The sequence below is a fragment of the Phyllobates terribilis genome, unplaced genomic scaffold (assembly GCF_046119375.1).
Source record: "Phyllobates terribilis strain yellow unplaced genomic scaffold, ASM4611937v1 Scaffold_11__3_contigs__length_659146591, whole genome shotgun sequence".
In the NCBI taxonomy this organism is placed as follows: domain Eukaryota; kingdom Metazoa; phylum Chordata; class Amphibia; order Anura; family Dendrobatidae; genus Phyllobates; species Phyllobates terribilis.
Window position 1 is genome coordinate 310,161,516 of NW_027362771.1, and position 27,039 is coordinate 310,188,554.

General features: G+C 39.8%; 1 protein-coding gene across 4 annotated transcripts in view; it reads left to right on the forward strand.

The window, feature by feature from the left end:
* Positions 1–27,039, forward strand: part of FLNC (filamin C) — an 83,998-nt gene that overhangs the window by 45,807 nt on the left and 11,152 nt on the right. Inside the window, exons 6-39 of one of the 4 annotated variants that reach the window (XM_073652545.1) lie at positions 153–230; positions 361–523; positions 625–825; positions 1,807–1,938; positions 3,526–3,663; positions 4,286–4,412; positions 5,107–5,243; positions 5,337–5,530; positions 6,223–6,336; positions 6,457–6,600; positions 6,866–6,989; positions 7,121–7,281; positions 7,448–7,538; positions 7,718–7,887; positions 8,451–8,568; positions 8,709–8,971; positions 10,616–11,213; positions 12,801–12,974; positions 13,190–13,352; positions 13,600–13,760; positions 13,848–14,015; positions 14,108–14,231; positions 14,652–14,808; positions 16,045–16,234; positions 16,420–16,443; positions 16,565–16,812; positions 16,915–17,010; positions 18,919–19,018; positions 23,667–23,807; positions 24,214–24,342; positions 24,460–24,633; positions 25,109–25,270; positions 26,385–26,588; positions 26,678–26,830. In XM_073652545.1, the coding sequence (XP_073508646.1) occupies positions 153–230; positions 361–523; positions 625–825; positions 1,807–1,938; positions 3,526–3,663; positions 4,286–4,412; positions 5,107–5,243; positions 5,337–5,530; positions 6,223–6,336; positions 6,457–6,600; positions 6,866–6,989; positions 7,121–7,281; positions 7,448–7,538; positions 7,718–7,887; positions 8,451–8,568; positions 8,709–8,971; positions 10,616–11,213; positions 12,801–12,974; positions 13,190–13,352; positions 13,600–13,760; positions 13,848–14,015; positions 14,108–14,231; positions 14,652–14,808; positions 16,045–16,234; positions 16,420–16,443; positions 16,565–16,812; positions 16,915–17,010; positions 18,919–19,018; positions 23,667–23,807; positions 24,214–24,342; positions 24,460–24,633; positions 25,109–25,270; positions 26,385–26,588; positions 26,678–26,830 (5,521 nt within the window). The remainder of the gene's footprint in view (positions 1–152; positions 231–360; positions 524–624; positions 826–1,806; positions 1,939–3,525; positions 3,664–4,285; positions 4,413–5,106; positions 5,244–5,336; positions 5,531–6,222; positions 6,337–6,456; positions 6,601–6,865; positions 6,990–7,120; positions 7,282–7,447; positions 7,539–7,717; positions 7,888–8,450; positions 8,569–8,708; positions 8,972–10,615; positions 11,214–12,800; positions 12,975–13,189; positions 13,353–13,599; positions 13,761–13,847; positions 14,016–14,107; positions 14,232–14,651; positions 14,809–16,044; positions 16,235–16,419; positions 16,444–16,564; positions 16,813–16,914; positions 17,011–18,918; positions 19,019–23,666; positions 23,808–24,213; positions 24,343–24,459; positions 24,634–25,108; positions 25,271–26,384; positions 26,589–26,677; positions 26,831–27,039) is intronic. The other 3 variants (XM_073652548.1, XM_073652549.1, XM_073652550.1) reach the window with 3 other exon arrangements.

Genomic DNA, 27,039 nt, shown 5'->3' on the forward strand with positions numbered 1-27,039 from the left:
CCTGTTAGTTTTTAAGCCCATAGAATTAAAAAAAATAGTCATAGATAAAGCCTTTAAAGAGTCATTTGCAAATTTTCCGACAAGTGATGATTTTTAACAGATCATTTTCCTTTGCTGTATCTAAATCTTTTAATTTGTGTGTTATTTCACAGGCCAAAGTTATCCCCAACAATGACAAAAACAGAACATACTCAGTAAGCTATGTGCCAAAGGTGGCAGGCCTCCACAAGGTAAGGCACACATGTCTTTCACCATGAGTTCTACTTTAATGTAATGTAGTAAATACTTTACGCAATCATACCTTCATAACTATGTGTACGTATATAACCATTTACCTTGATTTCCTCCTCTGAACAATAGGTCACAGTGTTATTTGCTGGCCAGAATATCAACAAGAGCCCATTTAATGTCAATGTTGCCATGGCTCTTGGAGACGCTAACAAGGTGACAGCAAGAGGACCTGGTCTGGAACCTGTAGGAAATGTTGCCAACAAACCTACATACTTTGATATCTACACAGCAGGTAAATGCCAGCTTTGTTTTATGTGATAATTTTAGTGGACCATAATACAATAATATCAGTAGATGTACAGTATATTATAGAGGAATGTATTGTTTCTGTAGGTGCTGGATCTGGTGATGTTGGAGTAGTCATCGTTGATCCCCAGAACCGTCAGGACACAGTAGAAGTTATACTGGAGGATAAAGGAGATAATATCTATCGCTGCACGTACAGACCTAATATGGAGGGACCTCACAAGGTCTACATTACTTTTGCTGGAGCTCAGATCCCCAAATGTCCATATGTCGTTAACATTGCAGAAGGTGAGTTGATGTCATCTGTGAAATCTGAACACAATCATTGTTGGGAACAAGCTTCCAGGTCCTGTGCAGTGTCATCATTCTTCATGTTCCTAATTATTGTTATTATGTCAAACCCCATATTAAGTGTCATATCTATGGATCCTTTGTTGCTAACAGTAGCCGTTCTCAATCCCTCAGTAGCAGATTAACCATTTTATTTTTTTTTCTAAACAATTCATCACGCAGCTGTTGACTATACATAAATACCATGCATATGAGTTGCATATTACATGATTGCAGCCATAACACTATATATTTTCCATTTTTTTAGACATGCTAATTATTGTATTTGCCACTTTCTTGCCATCCTAAAGAACTTGTGGAAACAATTTATTTTCCTGGGTGCTACTCTGGTTGCAAGAAACTCTCAAATACTGCTGGTGAATTATCCATTGAATTCCTTTCTCCCTCTGGGCTTAGCAGTCAAGGGGGTGGTCCTAATCAATAATTGACATCAATATACACACTTATACAGAGATAGCTATCAATCACAGGTTAGGACCACCTTCTTTATTAGTAAACCAGGAATAGGTGAAGATTTTTCAATTAATAAAATCCTTGCTTATAAATTAAATGAATCGTTTCCTACAAATGTATATATCAATCTAATCAGCTTCTCCTTCTCCTCCATATTGATCAGACTACATTTCGAAACTGGCAAGTTCCCTTTAATAATATATTAAGGAAAATTAAAATCAACATTCAAATTTAAAAATTGTTGCGAGAAAACGCACACATACTCTACCCAATATCTTGCATGGATCATTGCATGCACAGTATATATGGATGTAATGCGGTCCTTGTCTGCCTTTGACTATGTATGTTTTTGTCATTGTTTGCCTGTATAAGTGGTCACTATTTTGTATCAGTAAGTATGCTGCATAATGCCGCCTTTGCTTTATATGACTTTCTCTACCTTGTGTTTCTTTGCTTTTCCAATAGCTGCGGTCTTGCCCCCGGCTCCCAGCACCCCTCCCCTTCAGGTCACCCCTCAGGCTATTGCCAACCCTCCTACTGAAAAACCTAAGAAAGTGGCTCCCCCACCTCCACCCAAACCTAAACCACGCAAGTCAAGTTAGTATGGCCTGGCAAGAGTGAAAGGGCAAGATCCTTAGCATGGCTTGCCCTGACAGAGTAGTCTAGTCTGTGCATGGAGGTCTTTTTGTGAGCTTTATATTAGATGTAGTGACAACCATTTCTTTGCATGCTGTACGCATGACCTGCCCACAGCAGTGCCCACCTATTGCTTGATAGATAAACTTGATTCTGTAGGAAAAATGCCACAAACTGCCATTGATAGGGCATTTTGGATAAACTGCTGCATGTCCTAGGCACATCACAACTCCTTACCACATTTAATGAATGGTATTATGTTACTGCAGCGTCAGAAATATAATTATTGGGTTATTCTCGCAACGGGTTGGAATTGTGATCTCTCTACTGCAAGGAGATCCTCAATTGTGTGCGTTTTCTTAACCGTGGGATTCGGTTTGTCTCCAGTCTATAATATTCTTCAGGAGCCCAACACTCCCCAGCCTCCTGACTTTCAGGGGGGGCAATGTACTCCTGCTTAATTGACAGCTCAGACAAAAGGTATCATGGCACCTTTGATCTGAACTGACCATTCTACCATGCTGATAGCAGAGGGAGTTTTGCCTCTGCAGCATTAGACTAGCACAGTGACACTGGATTCAATGATTTTGCCAGCTTCAGAGCAGCACTTACAAGCTTTATAGAAAAGAGCTTGTAAGCACTGTGCTCCTTACCTGGGAGACCGACCTCTGCTGATAGACCGCAGAAATGGCTGGTAACCTAGGCAACAAGCAGTAAACAATAAAATTAAAAAATCCCTCCATTCTTATGAACAGAGATTTTTAATAAGAGGCAAATTGCAAAGTTGCTTTTTTTTATAAGCACTATGAAAATTCAACCATTCATGCTGATCGGAATAACCCTTTAAGCTAGATCACCAGTAAGTTTGCTAGTAATGGTTGCTTTTCTTCAGAAATCCAAAGTTACAGTAGGTATAGTTTAACTATGTATGCAGGCTTGGACTGGCCCACAGGAGAACAGGAGAATCCTCCGGTGGGCCCCTGTGTAGGAGTGGGAAAACATCCTTTAATATGAGCAGTACATGGCACAATACACTTGATTCACCAGATACAGACAAAGGCAGCATCTTATTCATTTAACAATCAACTCAGTTTATTGCTATAGAAATTTGTGAATGAGGATAAAGTCACATTTGCATGTAGCAGATATGAATATATAGAAACAAATATTTTAGTGGATTTTCTAGGCTATTTTTCCCTCCTGTCATAGTAAAAAAAAGATTTTCATGGTAATCAAGTGCAACATCAGGGGCCACAGTCTTCAGATGATCAATGCAATACTCTGTCTGTGTATTGTTTGAATTTGCATGTGGCTTTGCTTTTTCATGTTATGAAAATACACAATACTCAGCAATGAGCACATGTTATGTAACATGTCGGTATTTGCTGGGGTTCAGAGTTCATTTAAACTAAATCCCCCTAAAAAAAATACAAAACATTTTTTGGTTACATTTTTGCAGTGTAAATTGCAGTAACATGGCACCTGGTGGTCGTGCCTTGGTCTCTAATCTATGGTCATGGATAGAACACATTTTATTTTTTATTGCAGCATGTAACCCTACTGCCTGCAGAGCTTCAGGTCGTGGACTTCAACCAAAAGGTGTTCGGGTCAAAGAAATTGCTGATTTCAAAGTATTCACCAAAGGAGCAGGAAGCGGAGAACTGAAAGTATCAGTAAAAGGACCCAGTAAGTAGAGAAACTGAGCTCCTACAACAATAGCCAATTATTCCTACTTTCACTATAAATAAGACTGTCCTTGATGCTTAGTAAAAACAGAAGAATTTACCCATACGAAGCATTATGATCTTTTAATCGGCCTCCTAATAGTGATTTTAATGATCATTAATCGTTACATGTGTGTGTGCGTTTAAAAGTGATGTTATATCCTCTCTGCCTTCAGGTAGCTGAGTCCTCTGTTCATTATTGCTACTGCGCGCTGGTATCACGCCCACAACGGTGTGACTGACATCCCAGCGGGTGCAGGGAGAACAGGGAGGAAGAGAAGTACCTCTTCTCCTCCCTACACTCCCTGCACACGGGGATGTCAGTCACACCACTGTTGGCGTGATACCAGCGCTCTGTAGCAATAATTGACATTGGTTCAGGACTAATCCGCTACCCACAGGCAGGGAGAGTAGGGAGGCTTTAACATCATTGTTAAGCATAGACAGATAACTTTTAAGTATAACACAGGGATCATTAAAAATGGTATTTGTAGGGCGATAAAGGGTTTTTCTAATACCTCCTATGGGTAAATCCTTCTGTCAGGTTCCCTTTAAGTCACTAAATATATTTTCCTGTTTTACAGAGGGCACAGAGGAGCCAGTAAAAGTCCGTGACGTCGGGGATGGTGTGTACGAGTGTGACTATTACCCAGTCGTGCCTGGAAAGTATACTGTAACCATCACATGGGGGGGATATGCAATTCCTAGAAGGTGAGGTTAAAGGCTTTCCTTAATTCATCAATCAATAAAAAATACTATAAAATGCCGTGTTCTATCTTCCATATGAATAGGATTTACATGCAGTTAAGTTATTTATATTGCAAACTGCTATTTGGTATTTTACAATAATATTACAAGATAGTACAAGTATTGATATTTATGTTTTTCTCCATCATGGTACTGCAGCAGTTTGTCTTTTTTTGCGCTTTGGACTAATGCAGAGATCCACAACCTATATGACCTTGAGAGCCTCATTCTGCTCTGATAGAGGGTCGTGAGCCATATCCAGCTCCTGCCCCACTCACAGTAGTGACACCCAGAGTCCCATATTACCGGTATAATGACTGCCAACGCTTTTCCACTGAAATCACACCAAGGCAGTATGCCAAGCTCCAGGGTTTCCTATCTTACCCCCATTCAGATCTGCTCTTCTGTTTAGGGTTACACACAAAAGTCACCATCTAGAGATCGAATCTTAATAGCTGTTTGCTACACCTGGTGCTAATATACCAAGCTGGCAGACAGCCGCGTGCCACACGTCAAGGGACCCCTGGATTAATGTATGATTCTGACCCTTTCTTACCAAGTGTCATTGAGTTTATTTTCCTGTGGAACATACATGCTGTCTGCTAGTGCTATATTGTTCCAGTCTCCATTCTCATGTTACCTCCTATGTCTTACACAGTCCATTTGAAGTCCATATAAGCCCTGAAGTAGGAGTACAGAAAGTGCGAGCATGGGGTCCTGGCCTGGAAACTGGCGTGGTGGGCAAATCAGCAGATTTTGTAGTAGAAGCTATAGGCACAGAAGTTGGAACACTTGGTAAGTATTTTATGGGGTTAATATGCTAAAAATAATAATGAAATGTCTAATTACACAATGTTCCTGACGGTAAAACTTACTTTGTGCCTCTAGGCTTTTCCATTGAGGGGCCCTCGCAGGCAAAAATTGAATGTGATGACAAGGGAGATGGATCATGTGATGTTCGCTATTGGCCAACTGAGCCTGGAGAGTATGCCGTGCATGTGATTTGTGATGATGAAGATATTAAGGATAGCCCCTTCATTGCTCACATTCTACCAGCCAACAACAAAGCCTTTCCAGAGCGGGTAATAACCATATGATAATGTAGTCTGTGTAAAATTTAGCATGTACATCATGGGTACATGTATTAATTACATATATTGTGTAGGCTGAATTTCTCTTTAAATAGCCACAGTGGTGGTATCATCAAAATTAATCTCTCCGTTAAGAAATCTAAAAGTGGCAAAGAGATTTTTGGAATACGATGTTTACCATTTTCTATAGGAAGAGTTGAGTTAGTTTTCTCTTAAGATACTCATTCACCTTCACAATTCTCTTTTCACTTCTCTTTTCCTCTCCTATTTCAAAGACATCTCTGTCACTCACACCAGCTGTTCTTTTTATAAGTTGTCAGGGGGGGATGAAGGGGACACATTTGTCTAACTGGGTTCTGACCTTTGTAGGCTCTTCTGTTAATCCTTCGTTCCTTTCCAAACATAATATATTATATGACTCGAAAACTATTACTAGCATCAAAGAAACAGAGCTCATGATGTAGGAGCTGACCAAGGACTCTTGGGGCATCCTGTCAGGGAGACAGAGATAATCCAGCAATAGATTTCTAAAATATACATTGTTTTTTTCTGAGATGAGTCTTGTAAAATATAAATAGGCTGGTTCACGTGAGCAAATAAAAGTTGCACCCAACATTTTTTTTCTTAGTGAAATCAAGATTTTTGCAAATTTATATTGTTTTCCTTATATTTTTAACTTCCAGGTGAAAGCATATGGTCCTGGTCTTGAGCCCACAGGTTGCATAGTAGAACACCCTGCTGAATTCACCATTGATGCCCGTGCTGCTGGAACAGCGGAGCTGAAGATCTATGCACAGGTAACTAAACTTTTTTTGAACAGAAAAAGTCCTGATGTAGACACTAGGTCATACATCTCATAAATATATGGTTATACTAAGGATTAAATAAAATATTCAACATTTCATCTTCTCATTCAGGATGCCGAGGGAACACCCATTGACATCAAGATCAAAGACAATGGAGACAACACATATGTGTGTGTTTATGTACCAATCAAACCGATCAAACACACCATCATCATCTCATGGGGAGGAGTTAATATCCCCAACAGCCCATACCGGGTAAGGCTTTGTTGAATGAAGGGGTGGACATACCATTAGTGCAACCTGTGCAGCTGCAAAGGGGCACGCTTCCACCTTCAAAGCAGCATCTGTCACAGACGCATAAAGGGGCCATTATACTGTTCCTGCACAGACCCTCTTCAGTCTGTGGCCACTGGTTGGATTGTGTTCTGCATTTGTTCATACCTTAATATTGTTGAACAGTTTATAAAATATTTTGAATAATTAATATTTACTATAATCTTTTCCTCCTATATTTTATCAGGTGTCAGTGGGTGAAGGCAGTCACCCCAGCAAGGTTAAAGTATATGGACCTGGTGTTGAGAAGACAGGCCTAAAAGCCAATGAGCCAACGTATTTCACGGTAGACTGCAGTGAGGCTGGACAAGGTAAGTGAATTCTAACTGCAATCAAAAGCTATAGTAACACCTAATGTTTGGAAAACTTAATCTAAAACATTTCTATATTTAGTATCTTTTACTCAATCTTATATAAATAAAATCATTTAATTTATCTACAGGGGATGTCAGCATTGGTATTAAATGTGCCCCTGGTGTGGTGGGACCAGCTGAAGCGGATATTGATTTTGACATAATTAAAAATGATAATGATACATTCACTGTGAAATACACTCCACCAGGAGCTGGGAGATACACCATCATGGTCTTATTTGCTGACCAGGTAAGCGCAAACCATTGCTACACTACTGTGTAATAATAAGATCATATGATTTCTAGAAATTAGTATATAAAACTCTTTATCTACTTCAAGACCTGGTAACAAGAGATGACAATTTCATAGACTTTCTCATCCAATTACCCATTATTAAATGTATTATGTCCTACAGGAAATACCAATTAGCCCCTTCCGAGTCAAGGTAGACCCGTCACATGATGCCACCAAAGTGAAAGCGGAAGGACCAGGGCTCAACCGCACAGGTAATGTATACTATTACTTATTATTAGGTGATAATAGAACTGGTCTAGTGAAGTGTTGGGATAAATACATTGACTAGATATTCTTATTAGTAATCTTAATCCATAGTGTCTTTTTTTTCAGCATATGGTAGTAAATTGAAAAAATAAGTTTCCACATAACACGTCTTTTTTCCATACAGGAGTGGAAGTTGGTAAGCCCACTCATTTCACAGTGTACACCAAAGGTGCTGGAAAGGCAAAGCTGGATGTTCAGTTTACTGGAACCATAAAGGGCGAAGTTGTTCAAGACTTTGAAATCATTGACAACCATGACTACTCATACACTGTGAAGTATACAGCTGTGCAACAGGTATGAGCTAGTTTTTGATTAATCTCGTGATTGTATGAGGCTTCAAAGTATTAGCCAGCACTCAATGATCTGATTAGAGTTTTGCAAGTTTTATTAACATCAGATGTAAAAAAAATCAGTTTTAAGTTGCTCCATATAAGCAGCATGTAGAATCTAACAATATACATAACTTTCCAGGCAACGCGTTTCTGACCTATGTGGTTCTCAGGTTTCCATGTGTTGGTGGATAGCTAACTACTTGTTGCCTATATTGTTATTATCTACAGGCTGCTTGTGAGGAGCTACTGAAAACTGTTATTTTTACATCGGATGTTAATAAAATTGATTTTAATCAGAGCATCAAGTGCAGGCTAATACTTTGGATTTACTGTGAGTGTTCGCTGTGAGAGTCAAAACACTGTTCACCGACTAAGTGAGGTGACTAAAGTTCTAAAGTTTTTCTACATTTTCACTGTACATGGGTTAGTTGATGGCTATTGTTTTCTTTCTTGATATAGCTGGTAGCACATGGAAAGATATCTACAAATATGACAGCACTCACATGTTCTTTTGCTTTTAAACAGGGAAACATAAGCATCTCAGTAACCTATGGAGGGGATCCTATCCCAAAGAGTCCTTTTATTGTCAGCGTGGCTCCCCCTCTCGATCTTGGCAAGGTTAAAGTGCAAGGACTTAACAACAGTAAGTGATAACTAAAATGACTTCCCTTAGGCTATTGTTCACATCTTATATGGATGTCTATAACCCGTGTGCACCTCATTTATGATCTTGTCTAGCTTTTTCTTTGAATTTAATGCAATGCTTTGCTTTCAATCATACAGAGGTGGATGTTGGAAAGGATCAGGAATTCTCTATTAATACAAGTGGAGCCGGTGGTCAGGGCTTGGTAGATGTGAAGATAACATCTCCATCACGTCGACCAATTCCCTGCAAAGTGGAGACTGGAGTCACCAGTGAAATCCACACTGTAAAGTATATGCCTCCTGAGGAGGGACCGTACAAAGTGGACATTAGCTATGATGGCCATCCTGTGCCAGGAAGCCCATTCTCAGTGGAGGCAGTAATGCCCCCTGATCCTTCTAAGGTAATTCAGTTGTGCTTTTTCATTGTTATATTTTTACATTAAAGGGGTATTCCCATCTCCAAGATTCCATTCGAATATGTAGAAGGTGTAATAATATTAGCAAGTACCTCCAATTAGAAATGTAGTATAGTTCTTCTGATTCGTTATGTCGGTAACCTCATGTGCAGGACATTGCAGTAACTTAGGTATCCATGGTTACAACCACTAACAACGAACTGTCAATATTTGAGTGGTTGTAACCATGGATACCTAAGCTACTGCAATGCCCTGCACATGGGTAAGCGACAGAGCTAATCAGAAGAACTACACTATACTACATTTCTGATTGGAGGTATTTACTAATATTATTATTATAATTATTAGTACACCTATTACATATTGGGATAGGATCTTGGAGATGGAAAGACCCTTTTAAATGTCTTGCTATTTTCTATATCTAAGTTTTGCGTTTTCTATGCATTACTTATTATCTGACTCAACAATATACTCAACAATATTTCTCATATCGCTGCTCTATCTACATTGTATTAATTTCTTGGTTTTCTTTTTGTAATTCTTCTCTCTTGCTTTTTCATTTCTGGCACGTGCATGATTTTAGCCATATGTTTCTCATTGTTGAGTGTGCAACATGCAGGGTGAGTGTCAGGCCGGAGCACTCAGAGAGGAGGGGGACCATATCTATGTTTAAATAAACCCCTGGTTAAGATATGGAAAAAGCCCCAGGGGAAACATCAGATTCAGGGATGGAGAATGAATACCCCAAAACGTATCACATTTACTGCATTTCCCATGCATTATTACTTCTGGCAGCTTTTCATGGCTGATCATCTTAAGAAAAAGTCAGAGTAAAGGACCTGTCCCTTGATGGTGATACAATGAGACTGGAGGGTGTTTGTGCTGTACGGGTCACTGGATTAAAAGATAATTATGTAATACAAAGTAATCACAATATTCCTAAAACAGACTCTCTGTTGTAAAAATGGCTGAATGCTGACATCTGGGATTCCGTACTGTATGGACCTTACTATGAATATTCCTGTTTGGTAGGAAATCTTGAGTACTAAACATAAAGGTTGCTGTAGCAGTCACACATCTTCTCACAGTCACCATTTCTATCCAGATGTACCTGTTTCATTACCGCCGCTTGTAGAAAAATGTGGCGTTGGATTTGGACAGACATGCTGTAGTTATTTCTCAATTTATTTAGTTTGTGCCCGAATGCTATAATTCCTTTCAAGCATGTGTAAAACATCAGGTTTTAAGGGGTTAAAGGAAATTACTAAATTTACTGCAACTTAAGGAAATAGAGAACATAATAGTACAATCAGTGAGACGGTACACTGAAAACCTGTAATGAAACCAAGGCAGCGCAATCTGGATGTTTTATTCAAGGGGGTTTCTGGCCCTGAATGGTACTCCAGCTCTCTCCCATACACTTGGATAGGAAAGAGATGCAATATCATTTCTGGCCACTTCACAATGTACATAGTAGTGCCAGTGTCAGTGTACTGCTGTCCCTTCAATCATCTAATTGGTGGGGTACAATCTTCCTATCTGATAATCATGACCTATCCTAAAAAAGAGGAATACCCCTTTAAGCATTTACATGGATTACCTTATACTTGACTTTACCTTTTCACCTAGGTTCGTGCCTATGGACCAGGGCTGAAAGGAGGGTTTGTGGGTAAGCCAGCACCATTTGCCATTGACACCAAAGGAGCTGGTACAGGAGGTCTTGGCCTGACAGTAGAAGGACCATGTGAAGCCAAGATTGAATGCCAGGATAATGGAGACGGCTCTTGTTCAGTTTCATACCTCCCAACAGAGCCAGGAGAGTATTCCATCAATATTCTGTTTGCAGATGCCCACATCCCTGGTTCACCATTCAAGGCTGACATTAGGCCTGTGTTTGATCCCAGCAAAGTGACTGCAAGTGGACCTGGCTTAGAAAGGGGAAAGGCTGGCGAGGTGGCCACCTTTACAGTGGACTGCTCCAAAGCTGGTGAAGCTGAGCTCACCATTGAGATCCTGTCAGATTCAGGGGCTAAAGCTGAGGTTCTCATTCAAAATAACAGTGATGGTACCTACAGTATTACATACATACCATCATGCCCTGGGGCTTACACCATCACAATCAAATATGGAGGACATGCAGTGCCAAAGTTTCCAGTCCAGGTCAATGTGGAACCAGCTGTGGATACCAGTGGAGTAAAGGTTTATGGCCCAGGGGTAGAGCCCAGAGGTAAGGATGCTGGATTACCCAATATCATACATTTTGTAAGTTTAATACTGTAAAATAGCTTTAGTATGGCCACAATTTATTATACAGTGTATTGCAGATTCAGCTTGCATCTCTGATATACATAATTACAGTATAAGATCAGGTAGTGCTGCTGGGAGAAAGTTACTATATTCAAGCAATCAGTCACCCTGGAGCGGAGTATTGTAGGGTACGTATAGCTTTAGTAGCAATTTACAGCGAATAAAATATATATATATATATATATATATATATATATATATATATATACAGTGGATGCAATTTATGCGATAGTGTGCTTCACATTTGACTCTGAGTTACCTGCTATGTATAGCCCAGACTTAAATTCAGAGCTCTGCTAGTAGTCATTGGAAACAGTCCGTGAGCTTGTCGTCACACAGATCCCTATTGGCTTAACAGAGCTTCTATAATACAGGGTGACAGTTAGCGGTTCCTACATTAGATAACTATGCAGCGCCTGGTCGGTCTAAAGAGGGCACAATACAGGATATAAATCTCTAAGGTAAAGTCCGTGTACGCACTCAAGTAGCAAGGGTTACTGAGAGATTTTATCTCAAAGGTTGCAAAAGTAATTGTGGCTCAAATTATATTTCAGGCTTAAAGAGGACCTGTCACCAGGACAAAAGGGGACAGTTTTTCATTTTATTTCATTCCTGCTGCTCCCTTGAGTTTTCAGGGTTTTTTTTTCGTTATTTGTTTAAAATCCGACATGCGGTTCAAGAGATGCAGACCTTTTTATTCAGTTCTCATTTTTATGGTCTTTACAATGGTATGTGGCTTACAGGGTAATAATGCAAAGCAGCCTAAAAACACGCTCCTTGGGAATCTGGTTTACCACACCCCTTTAGTAAAGCCCATAAAAATTAGCAGGAAATTAAAAAGCCTCTATCTCTAGAATTGTATGGCTGATTTAAAAAAAAAAACTTAGGAAGACTCGGAAGTGGCGGGAGAAAAATAAGAGCAAAATCTGGTCACTTTTGTCCTAGCAACAGGTCCAATTTAAAGAAGCAATCCCAACAAAGCTTTTATCCTCTTAACATACTGCAAATAGCCTGCGTCCTTTCAATTTCTCATTTTGCCTTTCTACCCAGTTAATTCTTCTCTTTTCTCTGCTCTATGTAGAAACAGGAAGTCTCTTGTCCCTGTTTGACTCATCCCCTCTTTAACGTCTGACCCATCTGCTCCATTCCTCCCCCCACCATAGACTTTTGCAGTAACTCATGACTTGTGCAAAGAAAATTGACCTCCTGTTTCTACATAGAGCTTAGAGGGATTCAGCTAGTCAGTTTATAATCATATGATGTCATAGACCTAATGGAAAACAGAAGAATTTACTGTGTAGAAGGGAAAATTAGAAATTGTAAGTACACAGTGCTATAGAATATGATGACTGCCATATATTAAGAGGATAGCAACTTTGATGGGAGGAGTGCTTCTTTAATAAAGATTTAATTATATAAACATGGATGAGGACACATTTTTCTTTAAGCATTAGTACAGGAAAACATGGGGAACACATTGTTAATTATTTTACTTTCCTTCCATCAGGTGTATTACGTGAGGTCACTACAGAATTTACCGTGGATGCTCGCTCATTGACGAAGACTGGTGGTAGTCATGTGACCACCCGTGTCATCAGCCCTTCTGGTGCTGTCACTGAAAGCTTTATAGCTGATAATGGGGATGGCACATATCATGTGCAGTATACTGCTTACGAGGATGGTAAGATCCAGGTCTAAATTATCTATGGCCAGGAATACAGTCAAGGAATTTTATTTCTAATTGGTCTATAATTTAACTTTGCTGTCTTCAACCACTATGTTATATTTAGAGTGAGAAGCAAGAATTGATTATTGATTAGTTTACTACAGCTTCTCTTATTGTTACAACATTCTTTTCTGTAGACAGCTTTTGACCTTCATATTCTAAACCAACAGGTATTCATTTGGTAGAGGTACTATATGATGAAGTTCCAGTGCCTAAGAGCCCATTCCGTGTCCCTGTAACTGAAGGATGTGATCCATCCCGTGTACGAGCATATGGCCCCGGGCTAGAAGGTGGTCTTCTTAACAAGTCTAACCGCTTCACTGTAGAAACAAGGTACAGACATTGCTTAGCAATCACGTAGCTTTAAGTTCCACTTTTAAACTTCACAGTTTTCCAGATTTGTAGTCACTGCTTACATTTAGAGTCCAAAAATCAGTTTCAAGTTTTGTTAAGTGTCCAATGGTTCTATGTTGTGCTTCAAAAATAGAGCAACTTTTATTACACTTGTTGTGCTAAACTTATTAAGATAAAAATCTGCATACTTTCTAGAATACTGAAACCCTTGTTTCTCCTACTTCAGGGGTGCTGGCACTGGTGGACTTGGACTGGCAATTGAAGGTCCTTCAGAAGCAAAAATGTCATGTAAAGACAATAAAGATGGCAGCTGTAGTGTGGAATATATCCCTTTCACACCAGGAGAGTATGATGTCAACATCACCTTTGGTGGGAGACCAATACCAGGTATAGTTAATGTGACATTTTTGTTTTGTCATGAAGGAAAATGAAGTTTGGACTGATGTGGGATGACAACGTTATTGCCTCTTGCAGGAAGTCCCTTCCGTGTTCCAGTCAAGGAGGTGGTAGACCCTAGCAAAGTAAAATGTTCTGGTCCTGGCTTGGGGGCTGGTGTTAGAGCCCATGTTCCCCAAACCTTCACTGTAGACTGCAGTAAGGCTGGACTGGCACCTCTCGAAGTGTTGGTGCATGGACCGTCAGGTACTTATGAGCAATAAAAGTACTAAACTGAAAAAGTAAGAGAATGTTTGCAGGAAAAGAAAAACTTTCCTATCTTGTATGGAATTTCATAGGTTTGGCAGAGCCAGTAGATGTACGCGATAATGGTGATGGAACTCACACTGTAAATTATACACCTGCCACAGATGGCCCATACACTGTATCTGTGAAATATGCAGACCAGGAGGTGCCACGAAGGTAACTTAAGAGGGTATAAAGAGGATCTGTCACTAGGTCAAAAGTTGCCAGGTTTTACTCTTATTATATTCCTACTGTTCCCCGTGTATTCCTGTGAATGTGCCTTTTTATTTACTTCTAATTTTTATGGTCTTTACAAGAGGGATGGCTCATAGGTTTCTCCGGAGCATGGCTTTAGGTTACCATGCATAATTACCCTGTGAGCAATGTTCCATAGAATAAGACCATAAAAATGAGCATTGAATAAGAAGGCCCATATTTCTGGAACCATATGGTGGATTTAAAAAAATTAAAAAAAATAGACTACTCCATTGAGCAGGTAGAATAAAGCAAGAACAACCACTAGATACTTTTGACCTGGTGACAGTAGCACACTAAGCTTTATCAAAAGCCTTTGACATGATATATATTTTTATACAGCCCCTTCAAGATCAAGGTACTGCCTACTCATGATGCAAGCAAAGTGCGTGCCAGTGGCCCAGGTCTCAACACAGCAGGCATCCCAGCCAGCTTGCCTGTTGAGTTTACCATTGATGCTCGTGATGCTGGCGAGGGGCTACTGACTGTTCAGATTCTGGTGAGTACAATGCGTGCAACTTTATATAAAGTTCACAGTAACTAAATTTCCTGCAGGACTTATGTTTCATGTAATCACAACATTACTATATGAAGTTTAGAATTCAATGGAACTGTAACTCTAAATAGTTTCTAGCCACTTTATTTTTTTTACCTTTTTCAATGTCTTAAAATAGTTAACAGAAATACTGCTTATCTAGGAACACAATCCCTGTCCATATGGTATATTTATAAAAACAAGTGACCCCATTGAGGGCTTCTCGAGCAGCTGGGAGATTTGTACATCCCGTTAGAATGAGCTCATTCATATTTTAGCACTGCTGAGAGTGACAGTAAATCTCCACCTAGTGGATGAAAACAAGGGGAGATTCTTCAGACTTCAGGGTAAAAAAGAGTAATAAATGAAAAAAAAAGATATTTTAAGAAAAGTCACCCCTCAAGTGTGCTAACATTTTAATACAGAGTATGCAGCCTTATTAAGAAAGCTACAATAGCTGGTTTGTTCGGTAATAATTGCTTTTGTTTAGTTTTACTACTTCTGTATCCCTTCAATATTTATTCATCCTATTTGTGTAGCATATTTTAACACAATCTGCTGTATGACATATTTGAAGGTCTGATGTGATCTCATCTATTAGCTGTCTAAGCTGCTTCATTCATAATTTTATGGGCATTAATATGAGTTTTAGAATTCCAGCAAATGTAGTATTTGAAAACATTTATACTTTTAACAAAACATTGAATAGAAAAGCATCCACTCCCATTACTCATAGACAAATATAGTGCACTGATGGTTCACATTAAATAGGTGGATATGTAATAGAGAAGTTGGCGCTCAGTCAATACAAGAATTAATCCTCGGCTAACAGTCACCATCTGGCAAGAGTGAAATATTCACACAGGCATTAGAGAGTCACACATCTCTGGATACGTGATATTCTGCAGACAGAAAGGGTACCTTGACATCTTTAGGACATGATTAAAGAAGTTGAGGGGTTACTATTAGTTAGGAATAGTAGTATCTAAAGTCGTGTTTGCTTGAAAATGGGAAATATGAAGTTGTGTAACAAGAGTGGGGTTTAAGAGTTGGAATACTTATATCTCGAGACACTAGCATCTAGTTAGTCAATAAGAGATACGTATATCTATATGATTATTGTTTCAGTATAATTAGTTTCATACATTTTGATTGTACATATAAAATAAAGTCTTTATTACATTTTTTCTCTGTCCACAGGATCCGGAAGGAAAGCCAAAGAAAGCTAATATTCGGGGAAATGGAGATGGTACCTACACAGTGTCTTATGTGCCAGACATGGCAGGAAGATACACTATTACAATTAAGTATGGCGGTGACGAAATTCCCTACTCTCCTTTCCGAATTCACGCAGTTCCCACTGGTGATGCCAGCAAGTGCTTAGTGACAGGTTAGCTCCAATGCAAAAATCTCTTCAGAATATGTTAGTGCTATATATGCGACAGGAAATAATTCAGTCCATGTCTATTATGTTTTATACAAGTTAAATTGATATTATGTATTGTACATATACAATGAAGAATCTATCAAACAGGTTGTCTCTTATTTACACAAAGTTTTTTCTATTCTTTTTAGTGTCTCTTGGAGGACATGGATTGGGTAAGTTTTTATGTATTTGGGTTTATGATAAATTCACTGCAGTCAAGAGCAAAATCCCACATGTGTGATAATTTTTGAATAGCTGCTGTCTAGAAAGTAATATTTTTCTTTTATTGTTTAGGAGCATGTCTAGGACCCACCATCCAAATTGGAGAGGAGACAGTTATCACGGTGGATGCTAAAGCTGCAGGAAAGGGAAAAGTTACTTGCAAGGTGTCTACACCAGATGGAGGAGAACTTGATGTAGATGTGGTGGAAAACCAGGATGGCACTTTTGATATTTACTACACAGCACCCGAACCAGGGAAATACATCATCACCATTCGGTTTGGTGGAGAACACATTCCCAACAGTCCCTTTCATGTTGTGGTAAGTTTTCAATGACTGTTGGAAGTTGATCCATTTGCGATTTTCCCCATGTACTTGTCCCCTTATCGTCATTTAACTATTCACTTCCCTCCCTACTGCCAGGCTTGTGATACCATCCCAATCATAGAGGAGCCATGTGACACTGTGCAGCTACATCAGCCCTATGCTGCACACCTCCCCGGCTATCCACCTCACTGGGTATATCAGAGAGAGAACTCTCTTCTCTATTACTGTATTCCTATCGATCTAGACCTCTAAGCTCCATCTATTGCTTTCCTATATACTTTTAGCACTCCACCTTGTGTTTCCACTCTTCCATACATCCAGGTGGTATTCGGATATAAGTTTTAGGCTATGTGCACACAGAATTTTTTACAAATTTTTTTAGTAGGTCCACTATAAAAAAAAAGCCTGAAAATCAGTTGAAAGACTCTTCCTATAAATATCTATTGTAAAACCTCTTTGCTGTTCATGTGTTCAGTGTTTTGAGCATTTTTTTCAGACTTTGAAAAATGCTTGGTGTGAAAAAAAAGAAAGTGCATGTCACTCCTTTGATGTGGCTCCTAATGGAATATCTCTTGACCACCGCTTCAGGAAATGAGAAACTCCTCCAAAAACTCTCAAAAGTAGGAGCGTTTTCTGAAGCAGTTCTCACTTGAAAACTGACCGCCTGAAAAAGAATCTGTGTGCACGTACTATTAAAGTGGTTGTGTATTTGAAAGAACAGCAGTCTGTGTCTAATTGATGACCCATATAATTAGCATTTCGACTCAGCTATATTAACATCATTCCAAGCACGAGAAGAAGCTTCTGTAAGCAACACTTAATCACCTTATATTATGGTAGCATTGAAGTATAGGACAACTAATGGGTATATATTAACTAGACCTTCTAAACTGTGATGGCAGCTGCCAAACCTTACAAGCAACAGTAAAGTTATTGATCAAAGCCCTGTGAAAAAAAGCAGAGCATCGACCCATGGAAGAGTATATAAAATCCTCCTTTTAAAATCTTGCGTACGAGAATAACAGTAACAAAAATATTTAAACGGAAACAAAATGGTTGGGTTACTCTATGCTTTTATTATTTGATGGAGGTCCGAACTCACAGACTCCACCAATCTGATCTGTTACATGTTTCTCTATCAGACATAACTTTTGGTGGATTTGCCCCTTAAAGAGGTGGTCCAAAACTAATATTGATTTTAATCCTAAATGACTATTTATTATAATATTATAATAGTTTTTCTAATAAGGTTTAATTAAAAGTCCCTTCCCTCTTTAATCTAACTGCTTTATTATATTTTTTTACCTATTTCCATTTTGAATACGCTTCGTTTGAGAACCCCCAGTGCATGCTGGGATACTCAATTATGCTCTACTGAGCATGTGTCGGTTGTCAATTCCAAAGTCTGCTCAGTGCAAGCTCCCTTTTTATTGTGCAATACTCTTGTAGTGCACAATGACAGTTCGCACCCTCGCAGCTCTAATTAAAAGTGATGAGCCGGCAACAAAGTGCAATGCCAGTGCGCAATGTAAGGAGAGAATGCGAGAACAGACCAGCCCGCCCCAAAAACGTGACATTTGTTTTGAGGTGAGACTGGTCTCTGCTTGCTGATTTCACGGTGGGGACAGAGACTGTGGCAGTGACTGTAGCCTCTGACTCCTATTGGCATCTTCTTTGAGTATCCCAGCATGCAAAGTGTCAACAAAACAGAAATGGGTAAAAAAAAAAAAGTAATTAAATAAAGAAGTTAGATTAGAGATGGAGGGGTAGGTGCTTTTTTATTAACCCATATTAGAAAAACTATAATATTTTTAAAATAAAAAGAGAGACATTTAGGATGAAAATAAAAAAAAAATAGTTTTGGACCACCCTTTCAATTTTTCCATTTGGTCTGTGAAGTAGAATATGATGCATCCTTGTATCACCCTTTATCTTTTCTTTTGCCTCTTATGTGTTTGGCTTTATTTCCTCTATACCTTTACCTCTGAATTATTCATGTGTTTCTTCTTTATCATATTTCTCAATGTTCACACTTTTAGCTGATATTATCACTTGTTGTGAGGACCTAGAGGACTGACGACACTACTTGACTCATTTCAGGCTACTGAAGAACCTGTTGTTCCTGTTGATAATTTGGACTCCATGCTTAGACCATTCAACCTAGTGATTCCTTTTACTGTGCAGAAAGGAGAAATTACAGGTATGGCAATCAAGTCAAGACTGCAGAAATATGTTTTTTGCAGTAATGTGAACACTTACCCAAAGGGTATATCTAGAAACCAATGAAATGAGGAAACAGACATATATTAAAAATGACACAGGTCTACAAGCACAATTTTTAACTCTTCTATACAAAGTAAAAGAGTGGCAACCAAGAGTAAGAATTGTGTGGACAATAATGATGTAACGTACCGTGACTTTGAGTTAGAAACACGATGCCAGTGATGCCGTTAAAATGAGTGAGTCTATGACTACCTCTTGTTAATTTCATGAATAACAGATACAAAACTAGATTACACTTCTACCATATATGTAAATATTTATAGTACATATTTAAAGATTATACATACATATATGTATATATACACACATATGAAAGTATATACAGTATATACATATATATATACATATATATACTGTATATATATATAGAAAAGAGCGCAGCAGCACTCAGTATTGGCCAAGATACATCATAACAATGAAAATATTGAACCTTCGTTTTTTGTAAGTACATGTTGCTGAGTAAAAATACAGTTTAAACTCAATATTTTCATTGTTATGATGTATTTTAGCCGAAAACTGAGTGCTGCTGTGCTCTCTTTCTATATTTTACAGTTACGGCAGCTGGCACCAGTTCACACTTAGGAGGTGCTGGTCTAGTTTTTCTATTTTATATATATACACTGCTCAAAAAAATAAAGGTAACACTCAAATAACACATCCTAGATCTGAATGAATGAAATATTCTCATTGAATACTTTGTTCTGTACAAAGTTGAATGTGCTGACAACAAAATCACACAAAAATCATTAATGGAAATCAAATTTATTAACCAATGGAGGCCTGGATTTGGAGTCACCCCCAAAATTAAAGCGGAAAAACACACTACAGGCTGATCCAACTTTGATGTAATGTCCTTAAAACAACTCAAAATGAGGCTCAGTATTGTGTGTGGCCTCCACGTGCCTGTATGACCTCCCTACAATGCCTGGGCATGGTCCTGATGAGGTTGCGGATGGTCTCCTGTGGGATCTCCTCCCAGACCTGGACTAAAGCATCCGCCAACTCCTGGACAGTCTGTGGTGCAATGTGACGTTTGTTGATGGAGCGAGACATGATGTCCTAGATGTGCTCAATTGGATTCAGGTCTGGGGAATGGGTGGGCCAGTTCATAGCTTCAATGCCTTCATCTTGCAGGAACTGCTGACACACTCCAGCCACATGAGGTCTGTCATTGTCCTGCATTAGGAGGAACCCAGGGCCAACCGCACCAGCATATGGTCTCACAAGGGATCTGAGGATCTCATCTCGGTACCTAATGGCAGTCAGGCTACCTCTGGCGAACACATGGGGGGCTGTGCGGCCCTCCAAAGAATTGCCACCCCACACCATTACTGACCCACTGCCAAACCGGTCATGCTGAAGGATGTTGCAGGCAGCACAACGCTCTCCACGGCGTCTCCAGACTCTGTCACGTCTGTCACATGTGCTCAGTGTGAACCTGCTTTTATCTGTGAAGAGCACAGGGCGCCAGTGGTGACTTTGCCAATCCTGGTGTTCTGTGGCAAATGCCAAGCATCCTGCACGGTGTTGGGCTGTGAGCACAACCCCCATCTGTGGACGTTGGGCCCTCATACCACTCTCATGGAGTCGGTTGCTAACCGTTTGTGCAGACACATGCACATTTGTGGTCTGCTGGAGGTCATTTTGCAGGGCTCCGGCAGTGCTCGTCCTGTTCCTCCTAGCACAAAGGTGGAGGTAGCAGTCCTGCTGCTGGCTTGTTGCCCACCTACAGCCCCCTCCATGTCTCCCGGTGTACTGGCCTGTCTCCTGGCAGCGCCTCCAGCCTCTGGACACTACGCTGACAGAAACAGCAAACCTTCTTGCCACAGCTTGCATTGATGTGCCATCCTGCACTACCTGACCAACTTCTGTGGGTTGTAGAGTCCGTCTCATGCTACCTCGAGTGTGAAAGCACTACCAACATTCAAAAGTGACCAAAACATCAGCCAGAAAGCATTGGTACTGAGATGTGGTCTGTGGTCCCCACCTGCAGAACCACTCCTTTATTGAGGGTGTCTTGATAATTGCCAATAATTTCCATCTATTGTCTATTCCATTTGCACAACAGCATGGGAAATTGATTGTCAATCAGTGTTGCTTCCTAAGTGGACAGTTTGATTTCACAGAAGTTTGATCTACTTGGAGTTATATTCTGTTGTTTATTTTTTTGAGCAGTGTATATACAGTACAGACCAAAAGTTTGGACACACCTTCTCATTTAAAGATTTTTCTGTATTTTCATGACTATGAAAATTGTACATTCACACTGAAGGCATCAAAACTATGAATTAACACATGTGGAATTATATACTTAACAAAAAAGTGTGAAACAACTGAAAATATGTCTTATATTCTAGGTTCTTCAAAGTAGCCACCTTTTGCTTTGATGATTGCTTTGCACACTCTTGGCATTCTCTTGATGAGTTTCAAGAGGTAGTCACCGGAAATGGTTTTCACTTCACAGGTGTGCCCTGTCAGGTTTAATAAGTGGGATTTCTTGCCTTATAAATGGGGTTGGGACCATCAGTTGTGTTGTGCAGAAGTCTGGTGGATACACAGCTGATAGTCCTACTGAATAGACTGTTAGAATTTGTACTATGGCAAGAAAAAAGCAGCTAAGTAAAGAAAAACGAGTGGCCATCATTACTTTAAGAATTGAAGGTCAGTCAGTGCGAAAAATTGGAAAAACTTTGAAAGTGTCACCAAGTGCAGTTGCAAAAACCATCAAGCGCTACAAAGAAACTGGCTCACATGAGGACCGCCCCAGGAAAGGAAGACCAAGAGTCACCTCTGCTTCTGAGGATACGTTTATCCGAGTCACCAGCATCAGAAATCGCAGGTTAACAGCAGGTCAGATTAGAGACCAGGTCAATGCCACACAAAGTTCTAGCAGCAGACACATCTCTTCAACAACTGTTAAGAGGAGACTTTGTGCAGCAGGCCTTCATGGTAAAATAGCTGCTAGGAAACCACTGCTAAGGACAGGCAACAAGCAGAAGAGACTTGTTTGGGCTAAAGAACACAAGGAATGGACATTAGACCAGTGGAAATCTGTGCTTTGGTCTGATGAGTCCAAATTTGAGATCTTTGGTTCCAACCACCGTGTCTTTGTGCGACGTAGAAAAGGTGAACGGATGGACTCTACATGCCTGGTTCCCACCGTGAAGCATGGAGGAGGAGGTGTGATGGTGTGGGGGTGCTTTGCTGGTGACACTGTTGGGGATTTATTCAAAATTGAAGGCATACTGAACCAGCATTGCTACCACAGCATCTTTCAGCGACATGCTATTCCATCCGGTTTGCGTTTAGTTGGACCATCATTTCTTTTTCAACAGGACAATGACCCCAAACACACCTCCAGGCTGTGTAAAGGCTATTTGACCAAGAAGGAGAGTGATGGGGTGCTACGCCAGATGACCTGGCCTCCACAGTCACCAGACCTGAACCCAATCGAGATGGTTTGGGGTGAGCTGGACCGCAGAGTGAAGGCAAAAGGGCAACAAGTGCTAAGCATCTCTGGGAACTCCTTCAAGATTGTTGGAAGACCATTTCCGGTGACTACCTCTTGAAGCTCATCAAGAGAATGCCAAGAGTGTGCAAAGCAGTCATCAAAGCAAAAGGTGGCTACTTTGAAGAACCTAGAATATAAGACATATTTTCAGTTGTTTCACACTTTTTTGTTAAGTATATAATTCCACATGTGTTAATTCATAGTTTTGATGCCTTCAGTGTGAATGTACAATTTTCATAGTCATGAAAATACAGAAAAATCTTTAAATGAGAAGGTGTGTCCAAACTTTTGGTCTGTATATACATATATATATATACATGTGTATGACAGTTTCTGTGCAAGGAGTTCTCAATGGTGATTTGTCTTCTGCAAATTGTAGTGTTTACCACCAAGAAACTTCACAGCAATCTGATGACCTAACTCCCTAACTGCATGATATGATTTGAGTCTCCTACGTAGAGTGGCCACCTCCAGCAGGTGTACACACCCGAAAATGATGCACAACAGAGCACATGTTTGCTATGTCAGCACCATTATAGTCTATGGCCAGTCGGCACTTATGTCCGAATCCCATCTTGTAGGCGTTCGGACATAAGCCTCAATGGGGTCCTCTGAACAGGCGCCTGAATGCAATGTGTAAGCACCCTACATCAGTTTCCTTGGGATGTAAAAGCTAGTCACTGGCCAAGCAAGTTTCCATGGGAAAATTAGGCAAAAATGCATGGGCACCAAAGGGCAATATTGCACAGGGCACCATTCAGCCTAAGGCTGACCCTGACTGCAGTACCAAGACAGATTATCAAACCTGGGGTTATTTAGTTTTCAAAAAACTGAAGCTTAGGGGTGATCTTATTACAGTGTACAAATGTACGTCTAGAGTAAAGAATGCAGCTCTGAACTGTGGTACCAGATATACCTCAGATTCAATATAAACTATGAAATGGTGTCCAAAGGTGATTATATGTTTTAGAAAAATTTTCAGCTCCCTTTTTACTCAATGTGTAAAAGATCAGTTACAGAAAGATTATAGACATGTTACTATATTTGCTTCTAGGCGAGGTTCGCATGCCATCTGGTAAGACGGCTAGACCCAATATCACTGACAACAAAGACGGCACTGTGACTGTGAAGTACGCTCCAATGGAAAAGGGATTGCATGAAATGGATATAAAATATGATGGAAATCACATTCCAGGTAAATATATCATTAGCAATGACCATCAAACAATCTATGAAACTGTATGATTAGGGCTGGGGCAAAACTTATTCTCCTGGGGAATCAGAGGGTCTTTTCATGCACCCATGTGGACCCATGATGGACCCACATAATAATAGACCTCAAAAATCCTGCACATGACAATCCCATCAAAGCAAATTCTGGCTGCTTACAACTAGAATCTATTCCTTAAAGTATGGCTCAGAAAATAGCCTTTTAGACAATTCTGATGATATATCCTACGTGCATATAGCTTCTAAAAACATTTTAAGTAGATACTGTATGAGCTTGACATGGTCCTCACAATAATGTCCTCTTTGTTATCATTAATAATTTTGTCACAGTTAGAGGTTTACATTAATGTTGCCAACATATCTCCTTTTAGGGAGTCCACTGCAGTTTTATGTGGATGCCATTAACAGCAGACATGTAAGCGCATATGGACCAGGGCTTAGCCATGGAATGGTGAACAAGCCTGCCACATTTACTATTGTCACAAAGGATGCTGGAGAAGGTATGTGACACCTTTGAAATCACAGTATACTCTTATGCCTCTATAGGATGTCAGTTTATATGTGATCTTACAAGTTTCAGTATTATACAAAATATTTCTATTTCTGTTCTACCACAGGAGGATTATCACTGGCTGTGGAAGGTCCATCAAAGGCAGAAATCACATGCAAGGACAATAAAGATGGCACATGCACTGTATCCTACCTGCCTACTGCCACTGGAGACTACAACATCATTGTACGATTTGATGACAAGCACATCCCAGGCAGTCCTTTCACCGCCAAAATTACAGGTGATTTTAATGGAAAGTTTTGGATGTTCTCCCTTGAACACACATTTTTGGGAGGCAGAGCTCTTATTATTGTATGCCATATGATTATTGACAGACGCTAGTGTTACTGGGTTTGTCCAGTACTTTTATATTGCTGGCCTATTTTTAGGAAAGGTCATCAATATCATATCATTTGAACAGAGGCAGATGCCCAGTACTCAGCTGCAGCCAGTATATAGTAGACGGAGCTGTGCTGTTCCACTCTGCAATTGTTCAAATCCATCCACTGCTGAGAACAGCAGAAAGGCGGGGGTGCCGGTTGTCACACCCCCACCGATCTGATATTGTGACATATCCTAAGGATAGGTCATCAATATAAAAGTACTGGACAATTCCTTAAAGGGAGACTGTCCTTCTTTTAGTTGTTATATTATACAACCTATTTAGTTAGCAATAACTGATTTTGTAACAAGTTATATTATTTATATCTAAATAGGTGATGACTCTATGAGAACTTCTCAGCTCAATGTCGGAACCTCAACTGATGTGTCCCTCAAGATTACAGAGTCAGATTTGAGCCTGTTAACCGCTAGTATCAGAGCCCCATCTGGTAATGAGGAACCTTGTCTTCTGAAGAGACTGCCAAACAGGCATATTGGTAAAGAAAATAAAGTACCTTTACATGAATAAATCCTGTGACATTACTTCTGAATACTTAAAGGGGTTGTCAACTACTTGGACAACCCCTTCTTACCCCCATGTTTGGCCCTATTAAAATAAAAACACCTATACTCACCTCTGGTGCCGGCACCATTCCAGTGGTGTCAGCATTCGTGCTGCCAGGGCTCACGTTAGGTTGTTATGTCACACGAGCCCTGCGCCTAATCAGTGCCGGCTTCACTATCCTCGCCTTCGGACGTATTGAACATCAACAGAAAGTCAGAGTTGTGGCTGATCTCTGACTTCCCCTTGATGTTCGATTTGTTCAAAGGTGGAGACAGTGACGCCAGCTCTGATTGGGCGCAGATCTTGTGTGACTTAACAACTTCACTTAAGCCCTGAGAACGTGAATGATGACAACGGCGAATGCACTGGAAGTGAGTATAGGTGTTTTTATTTTAACAGGGCCAAACTTTGAATAATGAGAAATGGTTCTCCAAGTAGTCGACAACCCCTTTAAAGAGTAACTAAACTTTTATCACATTTTTATCTTTGAGTGCCCTTTAATTGCAAGCAGATCAGTGGAGGTCTGTGTTCTGAGAATCCCACTGATCGCTCAACCCCCACCTCCCGTCCCAAGAGGTGAGCAGGTCAGGAAACAGGGGCACAGAGCTTCTACCTAAGCGAGCACACAGAGCGGGATATGGATGAAGGTTCTAAAGCCTATGCGCTCTACTGAATCCGTATGCCGCTCTGTGTGCATGCTCAGCTAGAAGCTGTACACTCCTGTCGTTTGAGCCGCACACCTATTGTTTTTTTTTTTAGGGATCTTGAGGGGTCTCAGGAACTGGTTTCTACCAACCTGGATGCAATTTAAAGTGCATTCAAATATAAAAAAGTTATAAAGGTTTAGTTACTTTTTTAAAAAAAAGAAATTAAAGAAAAGTGGGAATATTCATTCCACTCAAAGGAATACTGCACAAGCCTGACAGATAGGGAACAGTCAAATAAAGTCAGGAAAACATACAATTATCAAATGAATAAGCTACATTAATATTTAAGATATTAAAGATACTGGCACCTTCTCATTTATCATGTATCAAAACCTACAGGAATCTCCTTCACTCCCAAGGAGGTGGGAGAGCATGTGGTGAGTGTGAAGAAAAACGGAAAACATGTTACTAACAGCCCATTCAAGATCATGGTTGGACAGTCTGAGATTGGTGATGCAAGCAAAGTAAAAGTGTCTGGGAAGGGACTGCTGGAAGGCATAACGTTTGAGGTGTCTGAATTCATAGTTGACACCAGAAATGCAGGTAGGTCTCATACTTTTTCTGGATTTATTTTAATATACTAATACTTCTTTCTATTGTAAACAATAATTAATATATTTTATTTTTTTTAGGATATGGAGGTTTAGGTTTGTCGATTGAGGGCCCAAGCAAAGTAGATATAAACTGTGAAGATGTGGAGGACGGAACATGTAAAGTATCCTACTGTCCTACTGAGCCAGGAACATACATTATAAACATCAAGTTTGCAGAGAAACATGTACCAGGTATGTGGATATTTATACATATATACACATATATTTATATATATATATATATATATATATATATATACACATATATATATATATATATTATACACATAGATATATAGTACCTTAGCTCTTGTCAACTTAAAGTAGGATTATTTGCTTGAGTTTTAGCAGAATGTACCATTTTATACGTTTATATGTGTATAAAACCCTAGAGATATATT